The sequence below is a fragment of the Oncorhynchus kisutch genome, linkage group LG21 (genome assembly GCF_002021735.2).
Source record: "Oncorhynchus kisutch isolate 150728-3 linkage group LG21, Okis_V2, whole genome shotgun sequence".
Taxonomy (NCBI): domain Eukaryota; kingdom Metazoa; phylum Chordata; class Actinopteri; order Salmoniformes; family Salmonidae; genus Oncorhynchus; species Oncorhynchus kisutch.
The window spans coordinates 27,632,157-27,649,023 of NC_034194.2; the positions used below are offsets into that span (position 1 = coordinate 27,632,157).

The 16,867-nt window shown below is 43.0% G+C and overlaps 1 protein-coding gene and 1 non-coding gene across 6 annotated transcripts; both read right to left on the reverse strand.

Annotated features, from left to right (window-relative positions):
• Window positions 1–528: 528 nt before the first annotated feature.
• wtap (WT1 associated protein) lies at window positions 529–16,171 on the reverse strand. Of its 5 annotated transcripts, none has more exons than XR_004204668.1 (8): window positions 15,830–16,133; window positions 15,026–15,063; window positions 14,863–14,918; window positions 13,358–13,416; window positions 9,930–10,057; window positions 4,500–5,464; window positions 2,143–2,297; window positions 529–1,724 (listed from the first exon to the last, which is right to left on the reverse strand). XR_004204668.1 is itself a non-coding variant. In XM_020454917.2 (8 exons), the coding sequence occupies exons 2-8, from the start codon at window positions 15,053–15,055 to the stop codon at window positions 1,090–1,092; spliced, it is 1,242 nt and encodes a 413-aa protein (XP_020310506.1). In that variant the 5' UTR covers window positions 15,056–15,063; window positions 15,830–16,171; the 3' UTR covers window positions 529–1,089. The 5 variants fall into 5 exon arrangements, 3 of the variants coding, with proteins under 3 accessions (XP_020310506.1, XP_020310508.1, XP_031656347.1); XR_004204667.1 differs by lacking the exon at window positions 15,830–16,133 and adding an exon at window positions 15,681–15,756; XM_020454917.2 differs by having other exon boundaries at window positions 5,286–5,464; window positions 15,830–16,171.
• On the reverse strand, window positions 1,918–2,052 carry LOC116356261 (small nucleolar RNA SNORA22). Its single transcript, XR_004204747.1, has one exon. It is a non-coding gene; the product is annotated as a small nucleolar RNA SNORA22 (small nucleolar RNA).
• Window positions 16,172–16,867: the final 696 nt, after the last annotated feature.

Consider the following 16,867-nt stretch of genomic DNA (forward strand, 5'->3'; position numbering starts at 1 on the left):
TGCTCTTTCCATGAGACTGACCAGACGAAAGATATGACCCCTTATTGATGTCACCTGTTAAATCCACTTCCGTCAGTGTAGATGAAGGGGAGGAAACAGGTTAAAGGAAAAATTTTAAGCCTCAAGAAAAATGAAGACATGGATTGTGTGTGCCATTCAGAGGGTGTATGAGCAAGAAAAATATTTAAGAGCCTTTGAACGGGATATGGTAGTAAGTGCCAGGTGCACCAGTTTGTGTCAAGAACTGCAACACTGCTGGGTTTTTCAAGCACAACAGTTTCCCGTGTGTATCAAGAATGGTCCACCACCCAAAGGACATCCAGCCAACTTGACAGCTGTGGGAAGCAATGGAGTCAACATAGGCCAGCGTCCCTGTGGAAAGATTTCAACACCTTGTAGAGTCCATGCCGAGACAAATTGAGGGGGAGCAACTCAGTATTAGGAAGGCGTTCTTAAATGTTTCATACACTTTCAATTCAATTGAGAAAGGCTTAACAGTACCTATGTTGAAAAACAAGAAAAATCCAATCATGGTCATATTTAAGTCTTTATTGATATTGGTCAGTACATGAAAAGGATGGAAGTCAGAATAATGAATTCAACAAGATACATTGCGTAGAAACTACACAAGTCAAACTGAAACATTTTGCCATGGATGGAAACTTATAAACTGAATTTAAAAAAAAACACAGGTCAACATCTAAAAGATGAAATCCTTGAACACTGCAAAGCTCCTAAAGTGAACTGTGGTTTGACTTTTATTGAACATGAATACACCACCAGATGTGTGACAATTTGACTTTGTCATGAGTTCAAAAGAAGAATGTTATGGGTTCAAATAAACAAGAGATGGAAGAAAAATAATATCTATCTTGAATCATACAAAAAACTAAATTCAAATCTACATATATTTCACATAATGTTCCGGTTTAGTAATGCAATTATTTTCTTTAAGTTGTGGCAGAGGTATCACGATAGGAAAGGGGGGGTACACAAATTCTGGACAACAGTACTGTTACCGACTATGTGTTCATTGTTTTTGTTTGGGTCTCATATAAAAAGAAAAAGACAGTGTTATTATAAAGTACATTACAAAACTGCGCCCCCGTTTGAGTCCAGGCCGTTCTGAGCGTGCCGCAACCCAGCAGTCCTGTTGCCCTTGACGACTGGAACAGCCTTTTCCTCATGGGGGTCGGTGTTGGAGTCTGTGTCATTCGAGTGCTGCGTCAGGGACGTCTCGCTGCCAGTAGGGGAGTCCACACTCTCGTACCCTGCACTCAGCTGGCTCCCGAAACCCCCTGCACCGTCACTAGTCAGGCCCCCCGCCGCCTCTGAGTGGTTGGAGAGTTTAGTCTCGCCGGGGCTGGAAACCATGGGAGACGGAGGAAAGTCTTCCTCTGTGCTGCTGACCTCACGGTACAGGCTGGGGGTGGCTGCTGCGCCCCTCTGGGAGGACGAGCTACAGTTGCTAGGTCCGTTGGAGACCCTCTCACAGTCTTTCCCTGGCTGGACGGAGGGGGTGAAGGTCTGCTCGGCCTGGCTGGGGGGCTCGGCAGAGGAGCTGGAGGGTGAAGTCCTGCTGGGCCCTGCGCCAACAGAGGCAGCCTGAGCTGGGTTCTGGGAGAGCTGCAGACGGGTCTCCCTGAGCTGCTGCTGGAGGACCAGGATGGTGCTCTGCATGCCCTCCACCTCCTCATCCAGCTGGATGATGAAATCGTTCAACTCTGGGAGGGACAGAAACAGACAAGACGAAGCCACTGGTCAGAAAACAGGGAGATGGAACACAGTCAGGATCAAGACAAAGAGACCCAGTTAAATGTTGGCAAACAGTTTTTTTCCCCCAGGGGGAAAATACATTTGGTTTAATTGAATATTAGAAACATGTCTAAGAAACGCTGTCACAAAGTTCCTGCATCTGAATGTACTGGTCTGCTGAATACATGTGGAGGAGAATACAGCTCCTCCAATGCAGAGGTTACAGACCACACTTTAATGTAGCACAGTTTAATAACCAGGGGAGCTACAAAGCACCCATGGGTCTTCGCTGTGCTGAAATGTTACATTTCAAGCTTAACCTTTATGGCAAAGTAGAAATGCAGATGCTATTTGACTGTAGATGGAGGTGGGCTATTGTGTTCTCACCATCCTGGCTGCTCTTCAGCTCCTCACTGTACTTCTTCTGCAAGGCCAGCTCTGCCTCCAGCTGGGCGATACGTCCTTGGGACAGCTGCCTCCCCAGCTCCTGGTTCTCCTGGATCAGCATCCGGCACTTGGCCATGAGCTTCTTCCCCGTCTGGCTGCAAGGTAGACAGGCCTCAAATCACAAAATGAACCAGGCCCCAGCCAAACACCGCCCACAGGCAAGGACAGGGACAGCCCAATCAGTCCAGTGACCCAACCAGGTGTTGTTCAAGGTTGTCATTTCTGCAGTCATGAGCCACAGATGATCAAATTAGAGAGTTGTTAAGCTTTACAGGATCCACATGTAGATCAGATGTACACCTGCCCGACTGCAAATAAGAAGACCTGGAATAGCACCATCCCATCCACTAACACTATGATTTTGGTCCATCCATACAGCAAGTTTCCATTTCCAAAAAGAGTACAGTTGAAGATACCAGAGACAGTTTTGGGCTCAGCAAAGAATACCAGTAAAGTCCCCATAGATGATAAAACAGCAACATTCTTATAAAGTAGCATACAGTACCTTTACCTTTTGAGTACCCCTATGCACATTCTACTACTAAAAGCAGGCCTACACTGCCCACCAGGATGAATGACCCACCAAGTTAAAGTACCCAATTTCAGCAACCATACTTTTGGTTTCTATACGCCCAATTGTACTTTCAACAGCAAACGACACCATCAAAAATCCCAGTCTGTCACAACCAACGAGTTAGTCAGCACTTTGGTCAAGGTCACCGGAGATATAAATGTAGTAAGCATGACAAAACATATTATTTTTTCTATAGTACTTAGGGCTCAGACAGACCAAGCGTTTGCTGGCTGAGAATACTTAGCACCTCAACGCAATTTGCGAACAGAGTGCACACCGATTTTACATGTAGAATCAGGTGAAAAATGTTTGTCAGTAAGACATCTACAGCGGGCGGTCCCTAAAACACAGTGCGCTGAACGATCAGCAGACGAACGCTACATCCACATTTGGTGCGAGCCTTTAGCAGAAACTGAAGGAGCAGCCGATTGAGGATTATAAAAACACACAATCTTGTTACTTTGGATGCTACCAGAATAGTTCAAGGGCTATCAACTATTTTTGCTTGCCATTAGCAAATGTAATGTTACTTCCTCTGAATCATACCTCATCAATGCTTCTTCAGCAACCACACCTCAGATCCTTGCAATTTTACCAGTCGTTCCCACCCAACCTCAATCTTTACTTTTGAACTCTTTATCCAATACAAGGCATTATACATTACCGGAACAATCATTCAAAGCACATCAATGGATATCGCAAAGATAACTGAGGACAAAAGCTTATACTCATGTGCATTATTTTCTTTTGGGGGGGGCTCTTGTAATTTTAACTGTACGAGTGTTGTAACTAGCCTATATTGATGGCCAGATATCCAAGGCTGGATATAGGCTGTTTACCTAGTTGTGCTGTTGTTTGAAATTTAAAAATAAATCAATTAATTGCAGACTGCCCATAGATTACTATGACAAACAATTCATATTATCCCTAGAATGTTAACTGGAATTGAACCCCCCCACCCCAAACACAAAAAAAGTTCAAAAAGGTAATTGGCTAGGGGGGGGAAGTGAGGTGAACAACAAATTACACAAATAACAATCTTTTGCACTGAATAAATACAGTACCAGTCAAAAGTTTGGACACACCTACTCATTCAAGGGTTTTTCTTTATTTTTATTTTTTTACATTGTACATAAAACACATATGGAATCATGTAGCAACCAAAATAAGTGTTGAAACAAAATATATTTTAGATTCTTCAAAGTAGCCAAAGTAGTGTGCAAAGCTGTCATCAAGGCAAAGGGTGGCTACTTTGAAGAATCTCAAAATATAACACACATTCTGATTTGTTTAACACTTTTTTTTGGTTACTACATGATTCCATTTGTGTTATTTCATAGTTTTGATGTCTTCACTATAATTCTACAATGTAGAAAATTGTACAAATAAAGAAAAACCCTGGAATGAGTAGGTGTGTCCAAACTTTTGACTGGTACTGTACATTCTCATGAAGTTGTAACATTACTTGTTTCACACATTTGTAATCACTATGAGAAAATAACACTCAAGCACCAACTGCAGTTGTGTATAGGTTTTAGAAAAAACAGTTCGGAATCATCGTAGCCGACCAGTTATTTTTTCAAGGGCACCAAATCTAACAGAGCAAATGGCTCTGTTGACACACTGCAGCGAGCGCAAGAGCACATCAGAGAACCAAAAGAGGAAAGTAAATGAAACCGCAGCATATGAAACTCACAAAATAAAACATGTAAATACACTCTACCAGTATGCGGGCCCATGATCAGACATAGGCGATTGGACCCTCGCTCGCCCACGCCTCAACCATAGTCACTTCTGGACTAGGGATCTGGCTCCTCCTCCAGATTCTTAAACATTCTACTGGCCCCTCCTTCCAAAGTCTTACATCTTATTCTAGAGCTTTCCCCACAGTATTTTCATTGTATTCTACAATCTGTACAAGAGCCTTAGAGTCTCAGGAGCACTAGCGGGTACGAGTGAGCTGTTTTCCACTGTTAAAATGTCTTTAGCTAGCGGGGCATTGTCTTTCAAATGTTCAATTGGTGATTTAGGCTAGGGGTGCTCTCCCTGCTCCGGCAGATTGCTCAAGACTGCCTCATTCTCCACCATAACCCCACATTTAATAAGGCAACTGTCTGGCTTCGGCTGAGGGGGCAGGGCATATCCGTCTCGGACGTGACCACCTCTTCAGGAACAGTTCCGACTCCTTCAGGGCCCCTGGACGGTGAGGGGGGAGATAGAGCTGAAACAAGTGTCACCTGACCATACTGTCTTTTTCATTCAGTTTAGATTATGTGATATGTAGCTGGGGGACAGTACAAGAGTACACAAAACATGGATGCCAGTTTGTGTGTGTGTTTGGGTTTGAGTTTTTGGTAAAGTTTGAGTCTTGTGGTGAGTACAGCATTTCTCAGCCTTGCCCCCCCCCCACCATGATTCCTGCATGCCTGCAGTGGGGGTGGGGGGTGTGAGGAGGTCTTGGCTTTTTTTTGGGGGGGGGGGGGGAAAGAGTTATTTTGATCGTCTTTACCTATCTGGTGTAAATTTCCAGGCACTCAGTTCATTTTGGGCCTGCTCCAGTTTGTCTTTAGTCTGTTCCAGTTCGCCCTTCATTTTGAGGAAAAATAAGTTTATGGCCGGGTCTACCATGGACGACCGCAGTTGGGCTGCACTGGGCTGCTGGACTTGCTTGAGGTACTGGATCTGGGTCTGCAGGTTGAAAAAGAGACAGGTGTCAATAAAAGGCACAAGCACAAACTCCATTTAGAAAATAAATCCATCCTTAGGTTTGTACAAGTTCCCAATAAAATTACATTGACTGAATTTACAAAAGAGCAAGGGTGAAAGTAGATGTCATTTCTTCCCGGGACGGGACACCCAAGTGCAAGGATTTTTTTTTTTAAATAACAAAAATGACAGGGTATCCTAATCTGCCAACACTGACAAACAGATAAAGAAAAACAATGTCTGATCCATATGATTGGCCTACCAAAAAATGGGAGACAAATACAATATGACGTCCATCTAACCAGGAGGAGGAAATTGTCCAAAAACAAACAAGTGGCACTGACCCATGGATAAAGACAGTGAACGTGCACACTCACCGGGGATATGACCGATGTTCTCCGCTGGTACCAATAAGAAAATTGAGCGAACAGTAGCCTAAGAACTTTAATAACTAAGAAAATGTTCATTGTCATATCTTTACAGCAACAGCCATTTGCTTTCTAAACGGTTTGTCCAGGATTGTATTTTTAAATATTGTGATGCTTGACTGGTTTTCACTCAACAATCTATTTGGTATTTGCAGCACAAGCTGCCCAACTGCGGGCCCTTCCAACTGTAGGCTATGCAATTTTTTTTTAGAAAAAAACAACCTAATGATCCTCTGTGGCGAAATCCTGCTTTCTGATGTAGTAGCCTATTCTGAATGATTTTATTTATTTCTGTATAGACAGGATTAAGCTTTTAGGATATAATTTTGGCAATTTCATTCAATTTACTTTAGGGGAAGCTTCCCCTAGCCTTATGGACATGCCGCCTATGCCTTTTAATGTGGCATAAATAACAAGACATTATGTTTTCACCGGATTGTCAAACAACCACTTAAGGCGCTCCTGTAGGTTACCCACGTGCATCCCTTTCTTACATACTGATTTTAGCATCCAAACCCCAGCAGTGCAGCCGCAATTTGACAAATGGAAAGAGACAGTCACAAAACACCAGTACTAAAAATACTTTAAAGTACTAAAGTCGTATCTGTACTTTACTACTTACAATTTTGTCAACTTTACTTGACTACATTTCTAGTCAAAATAAGGTACTTTTTACTCCTTATATTTTCCCTGACTCCCAACAGTACTCATTACATTTTGAATGCTTAGCACGACAGGAAAATTGTCTAATTCACACACTTATCACGAGAACATCCCTGGTCATCCCTACTGCCTCTGACTTGGCAGACTCACTAAACACAAATGCTTTGTTTGTAAATTATGTCTTGAGTGTTGAAGTGTGCCCCTGGGTATCATAAATTTAAAAAAGAAAAACTGTCAAAAAATTGTCATTACGCCTACACATGTAGCCTGAATAGATGCATCCACTGTTGTCCGCTTGCCTTGGTCACAGCTACTGATCAGCCCGCAATGTCCACAAGCGTCTCAGCCACTCATCTCCGCCTTGGCAAAATGTAAGCATTCTCCCCAAACCACAACACAATTTGGAGCGTATACCACCCGGTTTCCAGTCAATTCACTGTTTCATGTAGCAGACATGCAGTAGTGTCAAATAATGGTGTAATAGTCTATAGTTTTGTTGTAGACATGTTGTATTAAATTGTGATAAGCTCACGTTTTACCGGTACGGCGTACCCCCACTATTTATTTTACCGGTACGGTAAATCTTAAATGTGTGCACATCTTAGATGTGTGCATTGTTAGATTCTAGCTCCAAAAGTGCAGTAGTAACACAAGCATTTCGCTACACCAGCAACAACATCTGCTAAATATGTGTATGTGACCAATAACATTTGATCTGTTCAACTTAACATTTTATGTACCCAACTGGTCGAGTCAGTTTGATTGACCTCAGTTGGACAAAATGGATGGCATATGCTGCTGTAAAGCTGTTGGGTGAGCCACTGTTCTGTCAGTCAGAGAGCTTTGCCAAGGCGTCACATTGTTCATATACTGTATATCTTTCTATATTTAAAGCTTAAACTAGCAGTGAACCAATTTGACTGGAGCGAAGAGCGAGTTTTCCAATGGCCTTCTCGCCCGCTTAAAATGCCGCTCTCTTCACAAGCTCAAGGCATGCCCGTCCCAACATGCATTTGTAGTCTACTTGTGTGCTGCTATAGCCCCTTGCCTAAGCTACAGTCATGGAGTTAGCTAAATATTTTCATAAAGAAACTGATGAAAAACACCAGTGCAAAATCAAGGTGACTTTCAAGGATGGAGGACCAAGTGAGGGAGTGTGGCGATATAGTGTTCACAACTAAAGAATCATTGTGGAATCTGAAAAGTCATGTATGCTGAAAGCATGGTGTACTATGTTCACATGATAAGAGAAAGGAACAAGGTGGCTGCTAGCTGTGTCATTGTAGCAACAGCAAACTAAAAAAATCTGTTCATTTTTGTTCTATTATCTATACAATTGGCCATCGTTGATTTTGGCCCAATAGGCCTGACATATTACCTCTTTCAAGGAGCTTTCCATTTTAGCTAAAAACGTTTAGGCCTATCTATATATAAAAAACTAAACATCTGTATCCCTGCCCAGCCTTGCCCGAAGGGTGTTTGCATCTCCAGTGGCTCTGCAAGCACAGAGAGGGTATTCCGCTGCTGGCCTGCTCTTCTTTGCAGGCTTTAACATTTGTTCCTTCGCTCCTGACCTATTTAGTGTTTATATGCTGTTTATTACGACATATAGCCTATTTGAAATGTTGAGCACTTCTTACAGTCACCTTTCATGTTAATTAAAATACTTGTCATTCAAATCATATGGTTTGGTTTTAATCCTTCAAAACCAGATGGTAGGTCCAGGTAGTCACAACAATAGATGGGTGTTGGTTAAATGGTCATTTGAACGAATGGAGAAAATTTGGAGCGGTTTTTAGCAGTACCCCATAATGACAAAGAAACAGGTTATAAATGTTTGCATAATTTTTTTTAATTTTTTTTTTTAAACACTGAAATATCACATTTACATAACTATTCAGACCCTTTACTCAGTACTTTGTTGTAGCACCTTTGGCAACGATTACAACCTCAAGTCTTGGAAATGACACTACAAGCTTAGTACACCCGTATTTGGGGAGTTTCTTCCATTCTTCTCTGCAGATCCTCTCAAGCTCTGTCAGGTTGGATGGGGAGCGTTGCTGCACAGCTATTTTCAGGTCTCTCCAGATATGTTCAAATCGGGTTCAGGTCTGGGCTCTGGCTGGGCCCATCAAGGACATTCAGAGACTTGTCCCGAAGCCACTCCTGTGTTGTCTTGGCTGTGTGCTTAGGGTCATTGTCCTCTTGGAAGGTGAGCCTTTACCCCAGTCTGAGGTCCTAAGCGCTCTGGAGCAGATTTTCATCAAGGATCTCTGTACTTTTCTCTGTTCATCTTTCCCCCCGATCCTGACTAGTCTCCCAGTCCTTGCCGCTGAAAAACATCCACACAGCATGATTCTGCCACTACCATGCATCACCGTAGGGATGGTGACAAGTTTCCTCCAGACGTGACACTTGGCATTCAGGCTAAAGGGTTCAATCAGACCAGAGAATCTTGTTTCTCATGGTCTGAGAGTCCTTTAGTTGCCTTTTGGTGAACTCCAAGCGGGCTGTCATGTGCCTTTACTGAGGAGTGGCTTCCGTCTTGCCACGACCATAAAAGGCCTGATTGGTGGAGGGCTGCAGAGATGGTTGTCCTTCTGGAAGGTTCGCCCATCTCCAGAGAAACTCTGTCAGTGACCATTGGGTTCTTGGTCACCTCCCTGACCAAGACCCTTCTCCACAGATTGCTCAGTTTGGCTGGGCGGCCAGCTCTAGGAAGAGTCTGGGAGGTTCCAAACTTATTCCATTTAAGAATGATGGAGGCCACTGTGCTCTTGGGGACCTTCAATGCTGCAGACATTTTTGGGACCCTTCCCCAGATCGGTACCTTGACACAATCCTGTCTCGGAGCTCTATGGACAATTCCTTCGACCTCATGGCTTGGTTTTTGGTCTGACATGCACTGTCAACTGGGGGAGCTTATATAGACAGCTGTGTGCCTTTCAAATCATGTCCAATCAATTGAATTCACCACAGGTGGACTCCAATCAAGTAGTAGAAACATCAAGGATGATCAATGGAAACAGGATATACATGAGCTCAATTTCAAGTCTCATATCATGACATTTGTCTTTTATTTTTAAATACATTTGCAAAAATGTCTAAAAACCTGTTTCACTTTGTCATTATGGGATATTGTGTGTAGATTGATGAGGATTTTTCAAAATACATTTTTGAATAAGGCTTTAACGTATTAAAATGTGGAAAAAGTAAAGGGATCCGATTATTTGAGAATGCAATGCATGGTGGAGGCATGCATGAACGTGTAAATGGAGGGCCAAGGGGAAGGACTACATATCCTGCAGTCTGCTCATTTGGGAAAACAGCAGGACGTATTGCAGTGGGGTACGTACTGTACACTCTTGCATTTCCTGCTCCTTAGTGGCGAGCCGCATGACCAGGATGTTCTCCCTGCGTGACGCCTCCTGCTGCTGCTGCTTCAGCTTCTCCTCAGACTCCTTCAGCCCTGTCACATCATTCGCTGAAACAGTGAAAGGACAGATATAACAGTTAACCTCACCATAATGTGTCAACTGAAAAGGAGCCAAGTTTTATATTTTACCTTTATTTAACCAGGTAAGCTAGTTGAGAACATGTTCTCATTTACAACTGCGACCTGGCCAAGATAAAGCAAAGAGATGCGACACAGAGTTACATGGAATAAACAAGCGTACAGTCAATAACACAATAGAAAAGTCTATATACAGTGTGCAAATGACATGAGGTAGGCAATAAATAGGCCATAGTAGCAAAGTAATTACAATTTAGCAGATTAACACTGGAGTGATAGATGAGCAGATGATGGTGTGTAAGTAGTGATACTGGTGTGCAAAAGAGCAGCAAAGTTGAAAAAAAAAAAAGTTGAAAAAATGGGGGTGAGGTAGGTAGATTGGGTGGGCTATTCACAGATGGACTATGTACAGCTGCAGCGATCGGTTAGCTGCTCAGATTGCTGATCTTTAAAGTTAGTGAGGGAAATGTAAGTTTCCAGCTTCAACAATTTTTGCAATTCGTTCCAGTCACTGGCAGCAGAGAACTGGAAGGAAAGGCGGCCAATTGAGGTGTTGGCTTTGGGGATGACCAGTGAGATATACCTGCTGGAGCGCGTGCTACGGGTGGGTGTTGTTATCGTGACCAGTGAGCTGAGATAAGGCGGAGCTTTACCTAGCATAGACCTGGAGATGACCTGATGACCTGGAGCCAGTTGGTCTGGCGACGAATATGTAGCAAGGGCCAGCCAACTAGAGCATACAGGTCGCAGTGGTGGGTGGTATAAGGCGCTTTGGTAACAAAACGGATGGCACTGTGATAGACTGCATCCAATTTGCTGAGTAGAGTATTGGAAGCTATTTTGTAGATGACATTGCCGAAGTCGAGGATCGGTAGGATAGTCAGTTTTACTAGGGTAAGTTTGGCGGTGTGAGTGAAGGCGCTTTGTTGCGAAATAGAAAGCCGATTCTAGATTTGATTTTGGATTGGGAGATTTTGGATTTTTTGAGTCTGGAAGGAGAGGTTACAGTCTAGCCAGACACATAGGTATTTGTAGTTGTCCTAGGTCAGAACCGTCCAGAGTAGTGATGCTAGTCGGGCGGGCGGGTGCGGGCAGCGAACGGTTGAAAAGCATGCATTTGGTTTTGCTACCGTTTAAGAGCAGTTGGAGGCCACGGAAGGAGTGTTGTATGGCATTGAAGCTCGTCTGGAGGTTAGTAAACACAGTGTCCAAAGAAGGGCCAGATGTATACAGAATGGTGTCGTCTGCGTAGAGGTGGATCAAGGAATCACCCGTAGCAAGAGCGACATTGTTGATATATACAGAGAAAATAGTCAGCCCGAGAATTGAACCCTGTGGTACCCCCATAGAGAGTGCTAGAGGCCCGGACAACAGGCCCTCTGATTTGACACACTGAACTCTATCTGAAATAGTTGGTGAACCAGGCGAGGCAGTCATTTGAGAAACCAAGGCTATTGAGTGTGCCAATAAGAATAGGGTGATTGACAGAGTCGAAAGCCTTGGCCAGGTCGATGAAGATGGCTGCACAGTACTGTCTTTTATCGATGGCGGTTATGATATTGTTTAGTACCTTAAGCATGGCTGAGGTGCACCTGTGACCAGCTCGGAAACTGGATTGCACAGCGGAGAAGCTACAGTGGGATTCGAAATGGTCAGTGATCTGTTTATTAACTTGGCTTTCAAAGACTTTAGAAAGGCAGGGAATGATGGATATAGGTCTGTAACAGTTTGGGTCTAGAGTGTCACCCCCTTTGAAGAGGGGTATGAACCGGCAGCTTTCCAATCTTTAGGGATCTCGGACTAAATGAGAGGTTGAACAGACTGGTAATAGGGGTTGAAACAATGGCGGCAGATTATTTTAGAAAGAGAGGCTCCAGATTGTCTAGCCCAGCTGATTTGTACGGGTCCAGGTTTTGCAGCTCTTTCAGAACATCAGCTATTTGGATTTGGGTGAAGGAGACGCTGGGGAGGCTCGGGCAAGTAGCTGCGAGGGGTGCGGAGCTGTTGGCCGGGGTTGGGGTAGCCAGGAGGAAAGCATGGCCAGCCGACGATTATCATGGATTTATCGTGGTGACCGTGTCGTGTCGCCTAGCCTCAGTGCAGTGTGCAGCTGGGAGGAGGTGCACTTGTTCTCCATGGACTTTACAGTGTCCCAAAAGTTTTTGGAGTTAGAGCTACAGGATGCAAATTTATGTTTGAAGAAGCTAGCCTTTGCATTCCTGACTGACTGTGTCTATTGGTTCCTGACTTCCCTAAACAGTTGCATATCCAGGGGACTATTCGATGCTATTGCTGTCCGCCACAGGATGTTTTTGTGCTGATCAAGGGCAGTCAGGACTGGAGTGAACCAAGGGCTATATCTGTTCTTAGTCCTACATTTTTTGAAAGGGGCATGCTTATTTAAGATGGTGAGGAAAGCCCTTTTAAAGAACGACCAGGCATCCTCTCCTGACCCCTCCTGTCTCCGCCTCCAGTATTTATGCTGCAGTAGTTTGTGTCGGGGGTCAGTTTGTTAACGCTGGAGTCCTTCTCCTGGTGTCCTATTTATTTATTTTCTCTCTCTCTCTCTCTCTCACCTGGCCGTGCTGCAGCTCCAGTTTCAACTGTTCTGCCTGTGATTACTATTATTTGACAATGCTGGTCATTTATGAACATCTTGTTATAATCTCAACCCGGCACAGCCAGAAGAGGGGACTGGCCACCCCACATAGCCTGGTTCCTCTCTAAGTTTCTTTCTAGGTTTTGGCCTTTCTAGTGAGTTTTTCCTAGCCACCGTGCTTCTACACCTGCATTGCTTGCTGTTTGGGGTTTTAGGCTGGGTTTCTGTACAGCACTTTGAGATAGCAGCTGATCTACGAAGGGCTATATAAATCAATTTGATTTGATGATTTGATTTACTGACGGGATGAGGTCAATATCCTTCCAGGATACTTGGGCCAGGCCGATTAGAAAGGCCTGCTCGCAGATGTGTTTTAGGGAGCGTTTAACAGTGATGAGGGCTGGTCGTTTGACCACGGACCCATAGCGAATGCAAGTAACGATCGCTGAGATCCTCATTGAAAACAGCAGAGGTGTATTTGGAGGGCAAGTTGGTCAGGATAATATCTATGAGGGTGCCCATGTTTCCGGATTTAGGGTTGTACCTAGTGGTTTCCTTGATAACATAACAAAAATAAACTTCAATAGTGTGGATTTGTACCCCCCAAAGTTTGGTATCGAATGATGACTTGATGAAATGTTGGAGTAGGCCTACATTTGTGGATCGCTTACAATTCAGATCAGCATATTTCACCTCCAGGACCTGGACATAGGCTTCATGTTGTTTCCACCTAAAGGACAAATAATAAACATGAACACATTGATAGGCCGGACACATGACATTTTTAACAATGCTTTTATCGGACAAAAACTAGTTCATTGCATCCTCTGTGGAGCCCATTTTCATAATATTACCATATGCCCCAGCAGCCTGCCATAGTTTTGAAGTAATGACACAAAAAACAGGCCTTATTTTAGGACATTTTTCACCCTGCCAGCTCCTATTAGTGCTATTGAGCACCGTGGCACTAACTCCCTTTCAGAACGTTCTATTCCCAGCTTAAGTTTTATTTCACCTTTATTTAACCAGGTAGGCTAGTTGAGAACAAATTCTCATTTGCAACTGCGCCCTGGCAAAGATAAAGCAAAGCAGTGCGACACATACAACACAGAGTTACACATGGAATAAACAAACATAGTCAATAATACTGTAGAAAAAGTCTACATACAGTATGTGCAAATGCGGTAGGATAAGGGAGGTAAGGCAATAAATAGGCCATGGTGGCAAAGTAATTACAATATAGCAATTAAACACTGGAATGGTAGATGCGCAGAAGATGAATGTGCAAGTACAGATACTGGAGTGCAAAGGAGCAAGATAAATAAATAAATACAGTATGGGGATGAGGTAGTTGGATGGGCTATGTACAGGTGCAGTGATCTGTGAGCTGCTCTGACAGCTGCTGCTTAAATCTAGTGAGGGAGACGAGTCTCTAGCTTCAGTGATTTTTGCAGTTCGTTCCAGTCATTGGCAGCAGAGAACTGGAAGGAAAGGCGGCTAAAGGCAGAATCGTTCTACATCGCAATGCCTGCTTTGCCATTGTTGGCAATGGAGAGCCGCCCACAGTGTTTGTAGTTAAAAGGTAAGCAACAAAAACATTACTCATGGAACTGAGGTTGTCCCATTGTTTCCTAGAGGGAAATATAGGTATGTCTGTCTATTTCGCAAAATATCTCACAATGTGTATATATAGATTTTTTATATTTGGATACCATTTTAAATCATGAGTATCTCCTCTTCCTAAGTATGTAAGGCTGGGCAGTGTATTCCGTTGTCATCAAACGCTAGACCAGAAATAGTTAGAAGTTGCCATTTTTCCCCCTACTTATTCGTTATGCAGACAAAAGCACACTTGGCACCATCGAGGTGCAGATGTTACTTTCTACACAAGTTGTTATTTTTCAGTTTCGTCCAAAGAACAGATTGTAGTTGTGGCACTTCGGCAAAATTGAATTATATGCATCACTCCAGCCAAAACAGGCTCTTCGAACGTTCGATTCCATTCATTTGCTATGGGCTCGCGCTAGTGTTCCAGTTTAGCCAACGTTCTTTTGCCATTTTCAGCCTTAGGTGAATTTTAACTTGTCCCGTTGTCCTGCTTAACATTGAACACACTTGTCCTCACATCCAAACAGAATTGTCCCATCCTCCATCTACAGTAGTGTTATCCATTTACCTCACACACAGTTCCTCTCGGGTCAGGGTCTTCATGTCAGATTCACTGAGGCGAACCTGAATGAGGAAGATGGGAATACTCTAGTAAGCAAGTAGAAGTCTTTAGCTGCATAACATGATCAATACTGAGACACTTGGTTTCCTAATAGTCTCTTCTCTCTCACCTTCTTTGGAAGGGGTTCCTCATTCGTCATTCTGAACTCTGAAAGGAAAGTGAAAGCAGTAGCAATTAATTCAGTGGAAGCTTCAAAAGCCAGACGTTCGGTTCAATAATGATACTTGAGGTCGAATGAACTGCTAGTTACAGCAGATCTTGCAAATATTCTGACAACTTTCTTTTCGCAGTTCCTTTGAGGCGCACACCGCTACCGCACGGTGGGTTGGCAGTTTCACTTTCAGTGTGGACACGATTAGCTAGCTAGTTAAGTTAGCTACTGCTACCATATAATACACCAACTAACTAGGTACAGTTGTTAGCAAGTTGAAATAATAAAAATATCTGAATTTGCATATGCCTGTCTGATGCATTATTTGCTTGCTTAACCGCTAACGTTAGCCGTCATGTATCAATGTTAAGTTTTGTGGATTTGCACTACTGTTAACGTCAGCTGATCTCTTAATGTTACCGTTAGCTACTTCAAGGTTACCTAACTAAAAACCACAATTCTATTAACTGTTAATATGTAGCGGTGTCATTTTAAAGTATCGAGTTAGCAGGATAAATATGCAATGGCTATCCAACTGTTAGCTAAAAGTAGCTAGCTAGCTTAACGTTAACGGAATAACGAGCATGTTAAAAAATATATATACAATTAACACCTCGCATTGACCAGCGTCACGTTACGAGCCACTTTTGAATTCAGTCTACAAGGAAGCGTTGCCTATTTTTAATTATGACCTCAAATAAATGTCAATATGCATCGTCTTAAATTATGTTTTCCCCCCAAAATGTTCAGCTAGCTAATTACCTGTGGTCGGTTCTTTGCTAGCTATATTTTCCGTTTCTTGTTGTCACAAAATGGCGGAGAAAGACGACTCCTATCCCCGTCCACAAATGAACATTCCTTTTTCCTTTCGCGCAAAACCCTGCTGCGAATGAACACTTACGCGTTTGCTTTAATATTCGAAACCCAAATGTATTGAACGCCCACCTACCTATATGCAATTTACAATCCGAATTTGCTAATTTCTGAGTTAAGGGCTGCCAACTTTTGAAAATGGAGTAGCTTGGAGTGTGATTTCATATCGTAAATGGCTCCACCCTTAACCAGGGGGCCCTCACCCCCTCCTGAACAATCTGTTTTAAAGCAAATGTCCTGCAATTCTACATATTTTCACATGGTTTAGGCCCATGACCAGGGTTGAATAAACATGTTAAAACATCACAGGTCAAGTGTTTTCAGGATTCTTTTAAAGTTGAATACATACTCGACGACTTGGTGAAGTTACTTTTAGATTATTTGGGCATGACATTTCGTTTTTGCTAACTGGGGGACATTGAATTACATTGTTTTTTGGTTAGAAAATGCTAATATTAATTGCTGGTGGCAGTGGCTAACCATAAAATGGATGGCAGTATTTCCTTGTCCATAAGAAACCAACATGTAAATATGTAATTCATTTGGGTAAGCTATCCCTTTAAAATATGACCTTAGAAAATCCTGCCTAGAGGTACAGTAGTTCTCCAAGAGGGTAGGCCACCCAGGCGCCCACCACTGATCTGTTTCCCAAATAGTGGGAGTTTGAATATGTTCATGTGACAAATTACCCCACATTCAAGAAAAATCAAATGAATATCTTGCCATCATCTTACAAGATATTTTGCATTTATGCCTATCGTTTCTGTATAGCAGCTTGTGGACAGTACTAAAATGACAAAACAGGATATTTGAGGAAAGGGGCACTTCAATATATCCTAATCTTATTTTATGACGTAGCATATATTCAACACTGTCCATACATTTGTACAAAAAATGCATAGCCTTCATTGAACCTTTTACATGTAT

Bases quoted from the DNA above. Each gene is read 5' to 3' on its own strand.
- wtap (XM_031800487.1), bottom strand. The intron at 14,919-15,025 runs GTGAGAGAGAAG...TTCCTCATTCAG, and splicing joins AGGAACCCCTTCCAAAGAAG to GTTCGCCTCAGTGAATCTGA. The intron at 5,465-9,929 runs GTACGTACCCCA...TTCAACCTGCAG, and splicing joins AGGAAATGCAAGAGTGTACA to ACCCAGATCCAGTACCTCAA.